The sequence below is a fragment of the Molothrus ater genome, chromosome 2, assembly GCF_012460135.2.
Source record: "Molothrus ater isolate BHLD 08-10-18 breed brown headed cowbird chromosome 2, BPBGC_Mater_1.1, whole genome shotgun sequence".
In the NCBI taxonomy this organism is placed as follows: domain Eukaryota; kingdom Metazoa; phylum Chordata; class Aves; order Passeriformes; family Icteridae; genus Molothrus; species Molothrus ater.
Window position 1 is genome coordinate 50,099,735 of NC_050479.2, and position 12,896 is coordinate 50,112,630.

At 39.8% G+C, this 12,896-nt stretch overlaps 1 protein-coding gene across 1 annotated transcript; it reads left to right on the forward strand.

The window, feature by feature from the left end:
• Window positions 1-2,379: 2,379 nt before the first annotated feature.
• Window positions 2,380-9,883, forward strand: COMMD6 (COMM domain containing 6). The gene is made up of 7 exons (XM_036393367.2): window positions 2,380-2,454; window positions 2,656-2,714; window positions 3,180-3,245; window positions 3,375-3,451; window positions 4,710-4,890; window positions 6,001-6,153; window positions 7,171-9,883. The coding sequence occupies exons 1-7, from the start codon at window positions 2,406-2,408 to the stop codon at window positions 7,219-7,221; spliced, it is 636 nt and encodes a 211-aa protein (XP_036249260.1). The 5' UTR covers window positions 2,380-2,405; the 3' UTR covers window positions 7,222-9,883.
• Window positions 9,884-12,896: the final 3,013 nt, after the last annotated feature.

Below are 12,896 nucleotides of genomic sequence, written 5' to 3' on the forward strand. Positions count from 1 at the left end.
GGCAAATGATTTTGTAATTACCTAACCACTGAGATATTAAACTTCAGCTCCCATCTCTACATGTTGGAGATGGAAAGTAAGAAAAGTACCATAATGAATATTAGTCATAGTGCTAAGGGCACTACTGAGAGATTTAATGAAATTGTAATATAAAATAATATGTAAAGTTCTCTAGATAACAAAGTATGTATTAAGAGTTTAGTAAGTTAAGAACAAAGAGATTGTTAAGTCCTCAGCATCAGAGACAGATCTCAGTGATGCATACATTGCCAGTATTTTGACAACCATGAGATTGTAAAAACATAGACTACTCAAAATCATTTGCACACTTAATTAGATACTTTAGAAGGGAGAGGCCAAGATCAGACAGGTCATAAATGTATAAAGCTCATAAAAACACACCATGTTCCATAATGATTAGTCTTTTTCTGAAATATATTACAGATTCTGATGCTTGAAAGATAGGCTGGAAACAAATGCTCACAGACCGATAGAGCAGGTATTTGTTTGTTGCAGCACTGATGGTGAGGGGGATTTCTCCACCTAACTCACTCACCTTTGTCAAGTGCTGTGGTGTATCTATACAGTAAGTGTTGCTTAGTGTCACTATGTCACTACAACATCATCACATACACACCAGAATTAATTTACACAGTATGATCTCATGGTTATTAGATCGTTCTTTTGCACTGTGCTTGCATCTCCTCAGTTTGGGGGTCATCAGGGGTCTCTGATGAAGGCTTCCACGGTCTTCTTCGCATCTGAACTTTTCAGCTTTGTCTTTGGAGCATGCACAGTTATGGTGTTCCTTGGTCTGTCAGGTCTGAACTGGCCTAAATTCTTTGTTTTGTGGCTAATTGGCTTTGTACTAGCCAGTTTTTCACTAATGCTATACTTATCAATCTCTAAAGCTACCCACTTGGCGAGTTGTTTCTTCTTTTTTTGTCTATTCAGCATCAAGCAACTAGTTAATCATATACTAGCATTACATTGTAAAAAAACCCTATAATTCAGGTTATATAGATATATAAAAAGTCATGATTTAACTTATATAGATATATCAGGTCATATAGATATATCAGGTTGTATTGATATACAAAAAGTCATGATTTAGGTTATATTGATATCTTATAATTCAAGCTATATAAGCACCTTGTAACTTTAATCTAAGTTTTATAGGCATCAATTCTTTCATTAACACTTACTGACAATACATAGATTTAGTCAGCACTGCTGTGGGACGAGTTATATTTTACTACTGTCAGCCTCAGAATAGATCTACTGCGATTATGACATTAATCTCTCTCTATATATTAAAAGGCTAAAAGCAAATGTAAATCTGATACTAGAGAAGTGTAAAAGTATTATTTTTACAAGTGAAACTGCTGAAGGGTTAGTGTTGCTTTAGTACTCCAGCCACAGTCCAAACTTTATTAATATCAGTATGAAATGCTTATTGAACACAGTTCTGTTTGTAGTTTTACAAAAGGTGGTTATTTCCCCATAAAGCTGAAGTTTGCCTGCACAAGTTTACCTATACATAGTTCACCTACACAAGTCGCCCCCAAACCACACAGTTTATTTGAAGGTGTATGGGCTGATTCCAGAGTCCACCTGTACAGGGCATGGTCATTTGGTACCAAGTTACCCTACGTGGAGAACGCACACAGAACAGGCATCAGCTCCCCTGCGAACACAGGCTGAGGAAGATGGAGCTGTTCAGCCCAGGGAACAAAAAGTCGTGTGGAAACCTCATGGCAACCTTCCAGTGTCTGAAGGGGACATACATGGAGGCCGGAGAGGGATTCTTCGTCAGGAAATGTAGTGACAGGGCGAGGGGGAATGGGTGGGTACAAACTGAAGATGGGGAGATTTGGGTTAGATATTAGGAAGAAATTCCTTACTGCGAAGGAGGTGAGGCACTGGAATACTTTGCCCAGAGAGGTTGTGAATCCGTGAAATGCTCGAGATCAGGTTGGATGGGACAACTTCATCTAGTGGGAGGTGTCCCTGCCCATGGCAAGGGATTGGCGCTGGATGATCTCTAGGGCCGCTTCCAACCCATTAGCATTCTATGGTTCTATGATTTGCGTGCCTGCGCCTTTGACAACGAGCACCAAGAAAACCCTATCAGCAAACCACTCTCAGCGCACAACGAGTTGCGCCAGCCGAGTGTGCCTCGCTCCGGGGCGGTTCTGCCCTTCCCCACCTTCCCGCGGCCGCTCCCTCATCCCGCTCCGTGAGGGCGGGAGTAGCAGCAGCGCGGCGGGAGGAGCGCGTGCTCCCCGCGCCGCAGCCAATCAGCGCGGTGACGCTGCCGCTGCCTCGCTCTGGGGGCGCTGGGAGCCAATCAGCGCGGCGAGCGCCGTGTGGCGGAAGCCGGGGCTCGGCGGGCGCGCGGCGCCATGGCCGCCGGCTCCGCGGGCGCGCTCGCGAGGGCGCTGGTGGCGCTCGGTGAGGGCAGGAGGGAGCCGGGGGGAGGAGTGGGGGGCGAGGGCAGCCGCGGCTTTCTTTAGGGGCGTGTAGGTTAAAATTGACTGAGTTCGGTGAAGGTAAATGCCTGCGTGATGGCCTAGGCGTTCTTCAGGGAAAGATTGGATTTATTACTGTAACATTTTATTTATGTATTTGCTTCTGATCGCTGCTGTTTTTTAGATGGTGGTGGTGCAGCAGATAAGATTCGTTTAATACCTCAAGACTTTTTTGCAGAGCTGGTAAGTAGGGCGATAAATGGGATGGGGAAGGGCTTCTAGCACTCCAGGAAGCCTTTTTATTTAAGCTCTTTTAGGTTTTGTGTGATGCAGAGGGAACCTTGACTTGACTCATGAAACAGTCCTGCTAAGAGCAATGGGTTTGATTTAAAGTAATGTTTTTATCACAGAAGACTTCTAAGCATCTATTTTTTGTCTATCATTCAAGTGGTATATCAAGGTAGCTGGTCTAAAAAACATTTGGCTTGTCTACTGTAGTGCTTGAACAATTAATATGAAACTGGTGTGTTAATTAGCAATAGTGAGGTAGAAACTGAAGTCTTGGTTTGGTTAATTTTCTTTCCTTGGCTTTGATGGTATTTTAATATCAGTCATTTCAATTACTTCAGTCTTTACTCTGCACTCTTCACTCTTTTTGTCCATTTTTGTATCAACAATGTCTTCAAACATGGGGTTTTTTTTCCACAGTGTGAACAAATAATTCAGCATCTGAACCATAAGATCCCAGGTATAAATACAGCTGAATTGTGTCAGGTAAGTTGGCATACCAGCTCTTGTGAATTCCCAACTTGGTGTGGGGTTTCTTGTGTGTTTGTATATACAAAGATGCTTTTACTAATGCATAATTTATTATTTGTAATTATTTGAACATTCTATTTCTAGAGAATTCAAACATCGGGGGTTGACATTAATATTGGTGACCTGGCAAAAGTAGCTAACACTCTTTCATTTCTATTTAGGTAAGCACAAAATAATTTACTTTACACCATGTCTTTTCCTTCCATCACAACTTAATGGTGGTAGAGAAAATTATGTCAAATGTCAGTATAAAATGAACTGATTTGGGAAAAAGACAAAAGTTTGTAAGTGTCAGTACGCAGAAGAGAGCACCTGTGTTTAGTTTGATTATTAACAAGTGTAGTTACTTAATATACAGTATCACTTTTTGTAATTAAAAAATAAAAAGAGCAAATGGTTCTGAGATGCTGTCTGCAAGCTCTAGACCTAGTGGCAAGATAGAGGAAGTTAAGCTCACTTTTAAAGCTAAGTCAGCTGGGCTTTTGCTCATCCTGGAAAAAGCGTATTTTAAAAACTTCTTGTTTCTTGGAGATCAGAAATCAGCATGGGTGCCTTTTTGAAGGATACAGAACTTATAATATTGCATTCGGCCTTGAGTTGAGTTTTTAAGGTAGTATTTTTAGTTGATAAATTTTTCTATTTTTAGAAAGATAAAATTTTCAAGATCTTGCTTGTTTTTTAAATATCTACTATCTAAACATTTTATGTAACATTAATACAATTCAGGAAAATATACCAGTAGAAATTTAAAATAATACTTTTCCATCTATAAAATAGAACATCTGAAGTTATATTCAACCACGCTACTTGGAGGACCAACTTACTTTCTCTTGTATTGATGCCTCTTTAAGAGGAGTGAACCTGCATGAGCAAGCACAGAGTAGGATTTTTTGTGTACTTGTTTCTGTAGAGGAAATCAAGAGGCAGTTTTCCTTTAGACTTGCTGCCTTTTCATTGAAGGGTTCCTGGCGTCACTTGACACCGTTAGTTGCTGTTATACTGTGACCTAGAAGTCCTTACTTTTGATGGTACTTCAGTTCCACCTGCTGAGTGTTTAATTAAATTGAGTTGTTTCTAAAATAATGATACTGTTTAACTCTTTACACACACCCCTCACTTGTGCCTTCTTCCAGCTGCTACAGCGCTTGGAGGCTGTGATTACTTTTGGTTCGATGTTGGATGTTGTGCAAGCCCAGCGAAGCTAGGCCTTTATTAAGGCATATTAAGTTCATGTTGTTTTTTGCACATGGATGCGGATGATCAGTAACATTCTGGGGGAAAAAATCACATGCTGCTGAATTCCTTTAAAGTACATGTAAGGTAGAAATAAAAGCTGTCTCTTTGGGGTGGAATGAGGAATTGTATTAAATTGGTGGAGATTGAAATTGATGCAGTGATTTTTGGATGTATCTATTATAGCACAGCAGCCAGGAACAACCTCTCTACAGAGGAACTCGTCACCTCCTTGGGCAGCGGCGTCAGCACTCTGCCAAAACATGCGCTTCAGGTTATTCGGCACGTGTGGAACGAGCAGGGCAAAGCCATTCTTGCATCTTCTGCTGTGTCAGAAGATGCAAGAACTACGGCCACAGTGGGGCAGGTAACTAAAGGACAAAGTGCTGCTGAGCTGATGGTGAACGTTTCAGACATGTCAGTGTCTCGCCGTGTGTGTTGTGTTGTGTTGTGTTGTCAGGCAGGCAGAGGTAGATAGGCTGCTGAAAGCTTTCCTACTTGTGTGCACAGTTACATGTTGCCAGATACCTACTCAGATAAAGCAGCATATGCAATAAAGGCTGTCTGCATGCTGAACAGTTTTGTAATATTATTGTTTGGATGATAAAGTCACATTTTCTACCTTTTAAAAAATTCATGTTTTGTGGTACTCTTAGGGAAGATGAATGGCAGTCAGTCTGGCAGACTGTTCTATTAGCTTATTATGTAAATCTGTTGTAAGTATAAATTGTTCTTTAAAGTTGTTAACACCAGCACTTGACTGCTTATTCTTTCTCTCCCTTAAATTTAAATATTATTTTTAAAGATACTTTCTGTCAGTTTCCAGCATTCTGTTTTTGCTTGAAAGAATAGCAATCTGTTTATGTTTCAAGATTTTTTTTTCTGACAGCAGTTTAAAGGAGTATAGAAGTAGGAAAGGAGAATCTTTTTCTGAGGCTTGATATAAACTTCTAAAGGCTCTTCTTCACAAAAGGCTAAAACTTATAACTTACTTGTCTGAAATGTATCTGTTATGTACTTGGATTTATCTAAAATGTAGTTATGAAATGCCATAATTTTTTTCTGTTATTGCTATTCTGAATTATTTGGTCTAGACTTAGAAACTTCTGACTTAGAAACTTCTAAAAAAAAGAAAACATGACAAAAACCTGCTTGCCTTACATACAAGCTGGGTGAACTCTGTGGCTTAAGCTTCTCTTACTAGAATTTTTAGAAGAGTGTACTTGCCTGTTGATTGTACTTGAATAAAGAAAACAGGTAAAGTGAAATAACTTATTAAATACTTATTTATTCACCATTAAAGGGAAGGGCAGATCATTTGTAGTCACAGTAATACCTGAATGCTTATGTTTGTTTTCCATTTGGGTAAGATCTCTTGATGTCCTGTATTGTCTGTGAACTATCCCTCCAAGTGAATAGCATTGTGGGTGTATATCTCTGTCTGTGACACTATTTCCAATGATTTTCATCTTTGTAGTTTGTAGACATGAAATGGAAGCTGGGAGTTGCCATGAGCTCTGACACCTGCAGGTCTCTGAAGTACCCCTATGTCACAGTGACACTAACAGTGGCAGACCCTTCAGGACAAATAACAGACAAATCTTTTGAAATGACGATCCCACAGTTCAAGGTCTGTCCTGAGAGTTACTTGAATGTTCAGTCTCCTAAAAACAGCAGTGCCATTGTTGGGAGGGTCAGCTGTATACCCTGGTGCATATGTTTGTGCTGCTTGTTTACTCCTACAGTCATGCAAACAGGAACATTAAATAACTATTTAAAACACAGAATACTTCTTAGTATTTAGTTCTACCTCACTTAGCTGAAAATGTTAATTGAGCAGTAATTGGTCATTTCTCCTACAAATAAACTAACAACCAAAGACATAAAGTCTTTTAGAGGTTGCCAGCTATCATTCTGCCATGTTAAAAGTTCATAGAATGTTTTGGATCTACGGAACTGTTCCCCAGCCTCAAAATCTAAAACTTGGCTTAAGCCTAACAATTGCTAATGATTAGGAATGGAGATCAGTCTGCTTTATCACCACTGACTCTTAATTGCTGTGTCTGCATCTATGAATTTATGTAACTTTAGTTTTGCATAAACATGGCACTTGTATTGTGATTCCTGATTAAAGGGTCAATACATCACCTAGAATATCATACAAATGTAATTAGATCCTTGGAATTTGATTGGCAGAAATTTGAGAAGGATATTCTGAATCTTCAAGTGTTGTGAAATGTTGTATTTATTCTGGTTGAAGCCTATTTGATAATTTGTTCTTCAGCTACTTCAGGAAATGAATGCCACATTTGAGAAGTCTGGATTATTTCAGCTGGGAGTAGAAACATTCGTGTGAGAGGGTTTTTTTTTATTTTATTTTTATGGCATGACAGCTACTTTTTACTTTTCCTATTAATAGGCAAGCCCATGCTAATAAGGCATCACCTTCATAGGTTTCATAGTTAATGTGTTCAAATGCCAACCAGCCCACAGAAAGGAAAACAGATATTTTCAGTTCAAGCTGTGCATTGAAAGTGAGAAATATGGACAGTATTTTTTGTCTAACACATTAGTTTAAGTGTTTAAGTTTAAGCAGTTTGAGCTTTTCTTCAAGCAACTGAAATTTGTCTAAATTCTTGCTTTTTAGAATTTCTCCAGACAGTTCAAGGAAATGGCATCTGTTCTTGAAACAGTTTGAAGGGAACTTTTATTTCCAGTGACATGTTGGAGAAGATCAAGTAAACTTTCCATTCTGCATAGGGAATAAAGTGCCATTGTTCAGCAAGGTATGTATCCTTGTCTTCTTGACAGGATTTGGTCAGCATCACCCTTGCATTGCTGTGAAGATTTCTTCGCTTTTGATTACTTGAAGTCAGCTCTGCAGTGTTTGTGAGAACATGTCCAGCTTTGCTCATCCTGGTACACAGAAGATCAGGATGTGTATGGAGAAGCATCTCTGTAGACTTCCTAATATCCACATAAGAAACTATACACTAAATTCTGTATTGCATAAAGACACCTGAAAATGTTCACTGGGAAGATACTGAGAGAAGTGTAAATCCCATGTTAATATTTTTATCTGTAAAATTAGGATGGGCTTGGACTCAACAGTATTATTACATATAAGGAGAATATGAAGTTACAAGCATACAGCTACTCTTGAGGAATAGCATTGTTGGGTTGTTGATTGCAGCTATTTGCAGATCTGGCTTCCAGTCTTTTCATAACTGGAGACTGTACTTGTCCTAACAACTTGTTGATTTCAAATATTTATTTCCCACCACCTAGGCTTATAAGGACTGAATGAATGCATTAAGCTTTTTCAGAGACCCAAAATTCTCTGAAACGAAGCCCAGAGGCTAATTTTACATAAAGGTAGAGAGGAAAGTTAATTCAAAACTATTTTAATGGGTTTTTGTTTTTCATTTCATCCATTGTTAATCTGTGGCATTCTGCTTGATGTTTTGGTCTAAAGTCTTCTTTCTAATTAAATTAAAATATTGATTTAGTTACTTCAACCTCTGAACTAGAAAAGTCAAGAGAAAACTTGAAAATTCTGTCTGGAGAGGTAGACAAGCACATCAGAGAAAGGACCACACAAAAAGATTTCTTAGAGTGTTGCATTGTAACAGGCAGCCACTGGACTGTGTTCTGCATGTTGCCCGAAGAAGGTGTCCTAACCAACAGAATTTTGACTTTGATGTTGAAAATGGGGGCATTTCTAAAGAGGAGTGATTAATCCAATGTGCTTGTATGCTCGCCTCTTATTTTTTTTTCCTTGAATATTCCATAAAACAAAACACACTGCAAATATTGTGGGATGTAATGAAAGCAATACTGTTGCATCTCCAGATGTACTGGTGGTGTAGTAGAACAAGTAAATCTGAAGAGAGATAATTCACACTGATAAGCAGATTGAAGTTTCTGCTTCAACTTCAGGCTGGCAGGGACTGCCCAGCTTTGCTGGGACAGATCCTCAAATGATTTCAGGCCCACTTAAAATGTGAACATCTACTCTACCTTTCTAAGTCAAATCTGTTTTTTAAATTAACATTTGTAAGAGCTGGCTGAAAGTCATTGATACAGGTTATGCCTGCCTTTTTTGTGCTGTGAAAATAAACTGCAGCACATTGTGTGTGCTGCATATGCTCCAATCCTTTCAGGAATGCCCCTATTTTAGGCATTATGCATGATGCTTAAAAACAGTACTTGGAATTGATTAGAAACCTAAATAAGTGAAACAGTATTGGCTTTGACAAAAGTTTTTGGCCATGACCATGGATCTGGATAGTACTTTTATTTTATGCTGGTTTGTGCTGGTTGAAGTCTGAGGTGTCTGCTTTGTGGCTGGGGAGTGCAGATTGGTCTTTTCTGGGACGCTCCTGGTGTAGTGGCACAAAATGCTCTTGGGAGCACACTTCCCCTTTGCCTCTTCCCTTGTCTCTCTGCAGGGGCTCAGGGCTGAAGGATAGAGTAAACAAATGTGTATGGAAAAGTGATGTGAGCAGCTGATTTCTTTTGTTGTTGTTTTTTACTTTGCAGAAGTTGGAGTGTAAGGCTGCTATAACTGGAAAACATTGTCATGCTTTGGCCTAGTGAATTAATTGTTGTACATCAATGCAAGAGTTCCAGAAAAAATAAGGTTGTCTTTTTTTTTTTAGTAAAGCTGGAGCCTTACAAATAACTTCCTCTGTGTTCTAATGCACATAAATTCTTCATATAGCTGGAAATACTTGTGCCTTCATTGGAACTGCATGGAAAAAAACATTTAATTAATCATGTCTTAACAATTCAGTAGATGTTGGAAGTGTTGGAGGAAACACCCAATTAGCATTTTTGCTTGCTCCATCAGCAAGAGGAGAAAGTTGTCAGCCTTTACAAAGACTTTTATTTTGTCAAGTCAGATATTCTAGAAGTATTGATGAATATTTTTTTAAATGTCCCTGAATTCCAGCATTTTGTAATTCTGGCTGGAAGATGCTTGGACATGTATACTATACTAATTTACTGTCTTGAGAATTTTCCGAGGAGTTATGATTTAAAGTTGGCTGTGTACTCAAACCTTTGAAATGTGTCCTGATCACTATCAGCAGGAGTTCCTCTACTGAGTAATGGAAGAATTAAGTATTTTATTAAAAGGAAACCAAACAAAAAACTTTAGTTTTAAGGGTAGCAATACTAATATGTCCAAACAAGCTGGTGATTTGTTTGTCTATATGTGCAGAAACCAGATCTTTTCAAAGAAAATCAGGAGTCCTTATGTGTTCTTAATTCTTATTGTTGATTAATAGAAATTGTATAACATGAATATTTTTGTAAGTCCACAGACAGTGATTAAACATGTAGGTAATAACGACAAAGCTTGTCTGTGTTTTGTTTTAAGCCTACTGCATGGAAGTTTGTCTAGCAAACACTGCAGTGAGTAAAGTTCAGGACTCAACAGTGACTAAATTTCTTTCCCTATTGAATTAGGATGAAGATTAGACATATGCAGTCTTTCTGTGTGATGGGGTACCAAGGAGTTAATGGGTAACTGCAGGCTGCGAGGACTCTGTATCAATTACTGAAAGCTAGACAAAATGTTGTATTGAACCAGGAAAAGGCAGAGGACACATGCGAGAAATGAAATTTTGCAGGAAATTACATCCAAGTGATTTTTTCCTTAGCTGTATTTAGGAGACAAGTAAACATTTTATTTTTTAAACATTTATAGAGCAGGAGTAAGGAAGGGGGGGTGGTGTCTTGCGCGGTCAACAAATTCAGGGGAGGGAATAATGAAGGAATGTCCTAGCCATGACTGTTGTCTTCATTACATGACTTTTGTTTTTTTTTCCCATACAGTTCAAACACACCAGCACACTTGCAGAAAGCTATTTTGTAGGAAGCTCCACAGGAGGAGTGCACAAATGGCTGGACTATGTCTGTGCATTAGTGTTTTTTATATTTAGCTTCTGCACACTTAGGCCAAGTAAAAGCATGTCTCTGTTTCTGCTTCCATAAAATTGTACTGCCTCTCTTTAACCACATTTTGTAGGTATGTGACCTTGCTGTTCATTGTGAGCCCACCTCCTTTATTTTTTACCTTCCCCCTTTTAAGCCTTTGCACTCTGCTTGAACACTTGAAGACACATTGCCTTGGATGAATTGCAAACAAAGGGAGAGAGGTGATAAATTGGGGGAAGAATGTTTCTTTTTCCTGTTTGCCCTGTTTGAATATTTTATTACCCTCTTGGCTGTAGTTGTAATGAGAGGGTAATTTCCACTCCTTTGCAGAGGCATGCAGGGTGGTTCTGTTAAGACCTTGTGGGTACTAGAATAACTAAAAAAACGTGTTGTGAGTCACTTGATCTACCCGCAGAGAGAAAAAATGTCACATCTCTGGAGAACCTTGACTAATGGCTGGGGACTGTGGTAGGGAAACATTTACAACTGAGCAGTCTCTGTCCCCTCCAAGATTCTGTGGTTGATCACGGTAGAGTAGAGCTCCTTTCCCAGATGGATTTTTAGTACAGTTACATACCTGTTGGTTGGGCTGATAACTTGCCTGGCATTTGCTTCATTTGGAAGCTGGATTGGTGCAGGTCAGTACCTGACCTGAGTGCCTTGACCTCAGCTTGCCCGGTATGCTTCCTTCCTGAGGCTCAGCCAGCTCATTACTGGATTTGCTTGTCACTGTGAAATTTTGGCCAAATACTTCCTTTACTTTTGCTTTTATTGCACAGTGTCCACACTCACTCATACAGATCTGCTCTTGGCTCTTGAGTGTATGAGGTGCTGTGGTTTAATCCCACCTGGCAGCCAAGCACCCCACAGCTGCTGGCTCATTCCTCCTGCTGGGGGATAACAGGGTAATCAGAAGGGTAAAAGTGAGAAAACTCGTGGGTGGAGATAAAGACAGGTCAATAGGTAAAGCAGAAGCTGCACAGGCAAACAAAGCAACACAAGGAATTCATTCACCACTTGCCAAGGACAGGCAGGTGTTCAGCCATCCCCAGGGATGCAGGGTCTCATCCTGTGTAGTGGTTAGTTGGGAGGACAAACACCATCAACTCCAACTGTTCCTCCCTTTTTCCCCCAGTTTAGAGACTGAGCATGATGTCATATGGTAGTGGATGTCCTTTGGGTCAGTTGGGATCAGCTGTCCCAACTGTCCCCTCATAACTACTCCTGCACCCCCAGCCCCCTCACTGGTGGAGTGGTGTGAGAAGCAGAAAAGGTCTTGGCTCTCTATAAGAACTGCTCAGCAACAAAAAACCCATCTCTACTGTTATTAACAATGTTTCCAGCACAAATCCAAACCAGCCCTTACTAGCTCCTGTAGAGAAAAGGAATTATTCCCTAGCCAATAGCAGCACACAAGTCAGAAGGATGGTACTCAGCATTCCTCATACTCAGTCCTGGATGCTTGGAAAGACTTCCTGGTTCTTGTTTCCAAGGCTTTTCTGAGAGAAGGTAGATGACCTGGCATTTAGTTGAGTTACTGGGATATGTCTCTTGATTATGTATGTGTCATTGAGAAAATAAGGAAGCTGAGATGGCTGATCTTCTCCATGAAGGAAGGCGAATTTTAGTATTTCTGGGTTTTCTCTTCCCTAAACTGCATTTACCTGCTATGGCTAATTACAAATCTGCCCTACTTCGAGAAGCCTTTGTGTAAGTACTATAGTTTCCAAATACTCTGTCAGCGTTTACATTACAAATATTGTTACATTTATATAAATTGGAAGTTTCAATGTTAGTTTTGCACTTCACATAATGAGCTTTGGAAAAGTAAGAAAAATTTATTATTTCTTACAGTGAATCTCATACAGTGTGCTAGATAATAATTCCAGAGGACTTTGTTCCAGCATCAGTCACCAGGTGGCAGTGCCACATACAGTCTTGCCTCACAGCAATCCTTTCACAGCTTTGATAAGCACCCTTATCCTTATGAGATAAGGACCTGTGGCTTCTTCCCCTCTGTAGTTTGATCTGGAACTATAAATTCATGTCACCATAACTTTCATCCCCCTTCTTACATTATAGGGAAATATAGTAGAGGATATGTATTGTATTTAAATATCTGTATAGAGGCTTTGCCCCAGAGGTCCTGGTTGCCCTCGATGGGCTGCAGCTGCGATGTCCTTAATTGGGCTGCAGCTGTAACCGATGAAGATGACCAGGATAAAAGGGGGCGGGATAGCCAGTCAGGGAGAGCCTTGGAGGAGCCCTGACCAGAGAGAGAACAGCGTGCAGAAAAAGGAGTCCATGCTGTGAAGATCTGCAGCCATGAGAATACACCAGAGAGGTATGGACTTTAGAAATCTAATAACAATATGGGACTCTAGAGAAATAATATAAGAACAACAAGTGGTGACCCCGACGTGATAGTTA

Coding starts and splice junctions, on each gene's coding strand:
- COMMD6 (XM_036393367.2), top strand. CDS start 2,406: ATGGCCGCCGGCTCCGCGGGCGCGCTCGCGAGGGCGCTGGTGGCGCTC. Junction 3,452..4,709: donor ACTCTTTCATTTCTATTTAG/GTAAGCACAAAA, acceptor TATCTATTATAG/CACAGCAGCCAGGAACAACC. Junction 4,891..6,000: donor CTACGGCCACAGTGGGGCAG/GTAACTAAAGGA, acceptor TCATCTTTGTAG/TTTGTAGACATGAAATGGAA.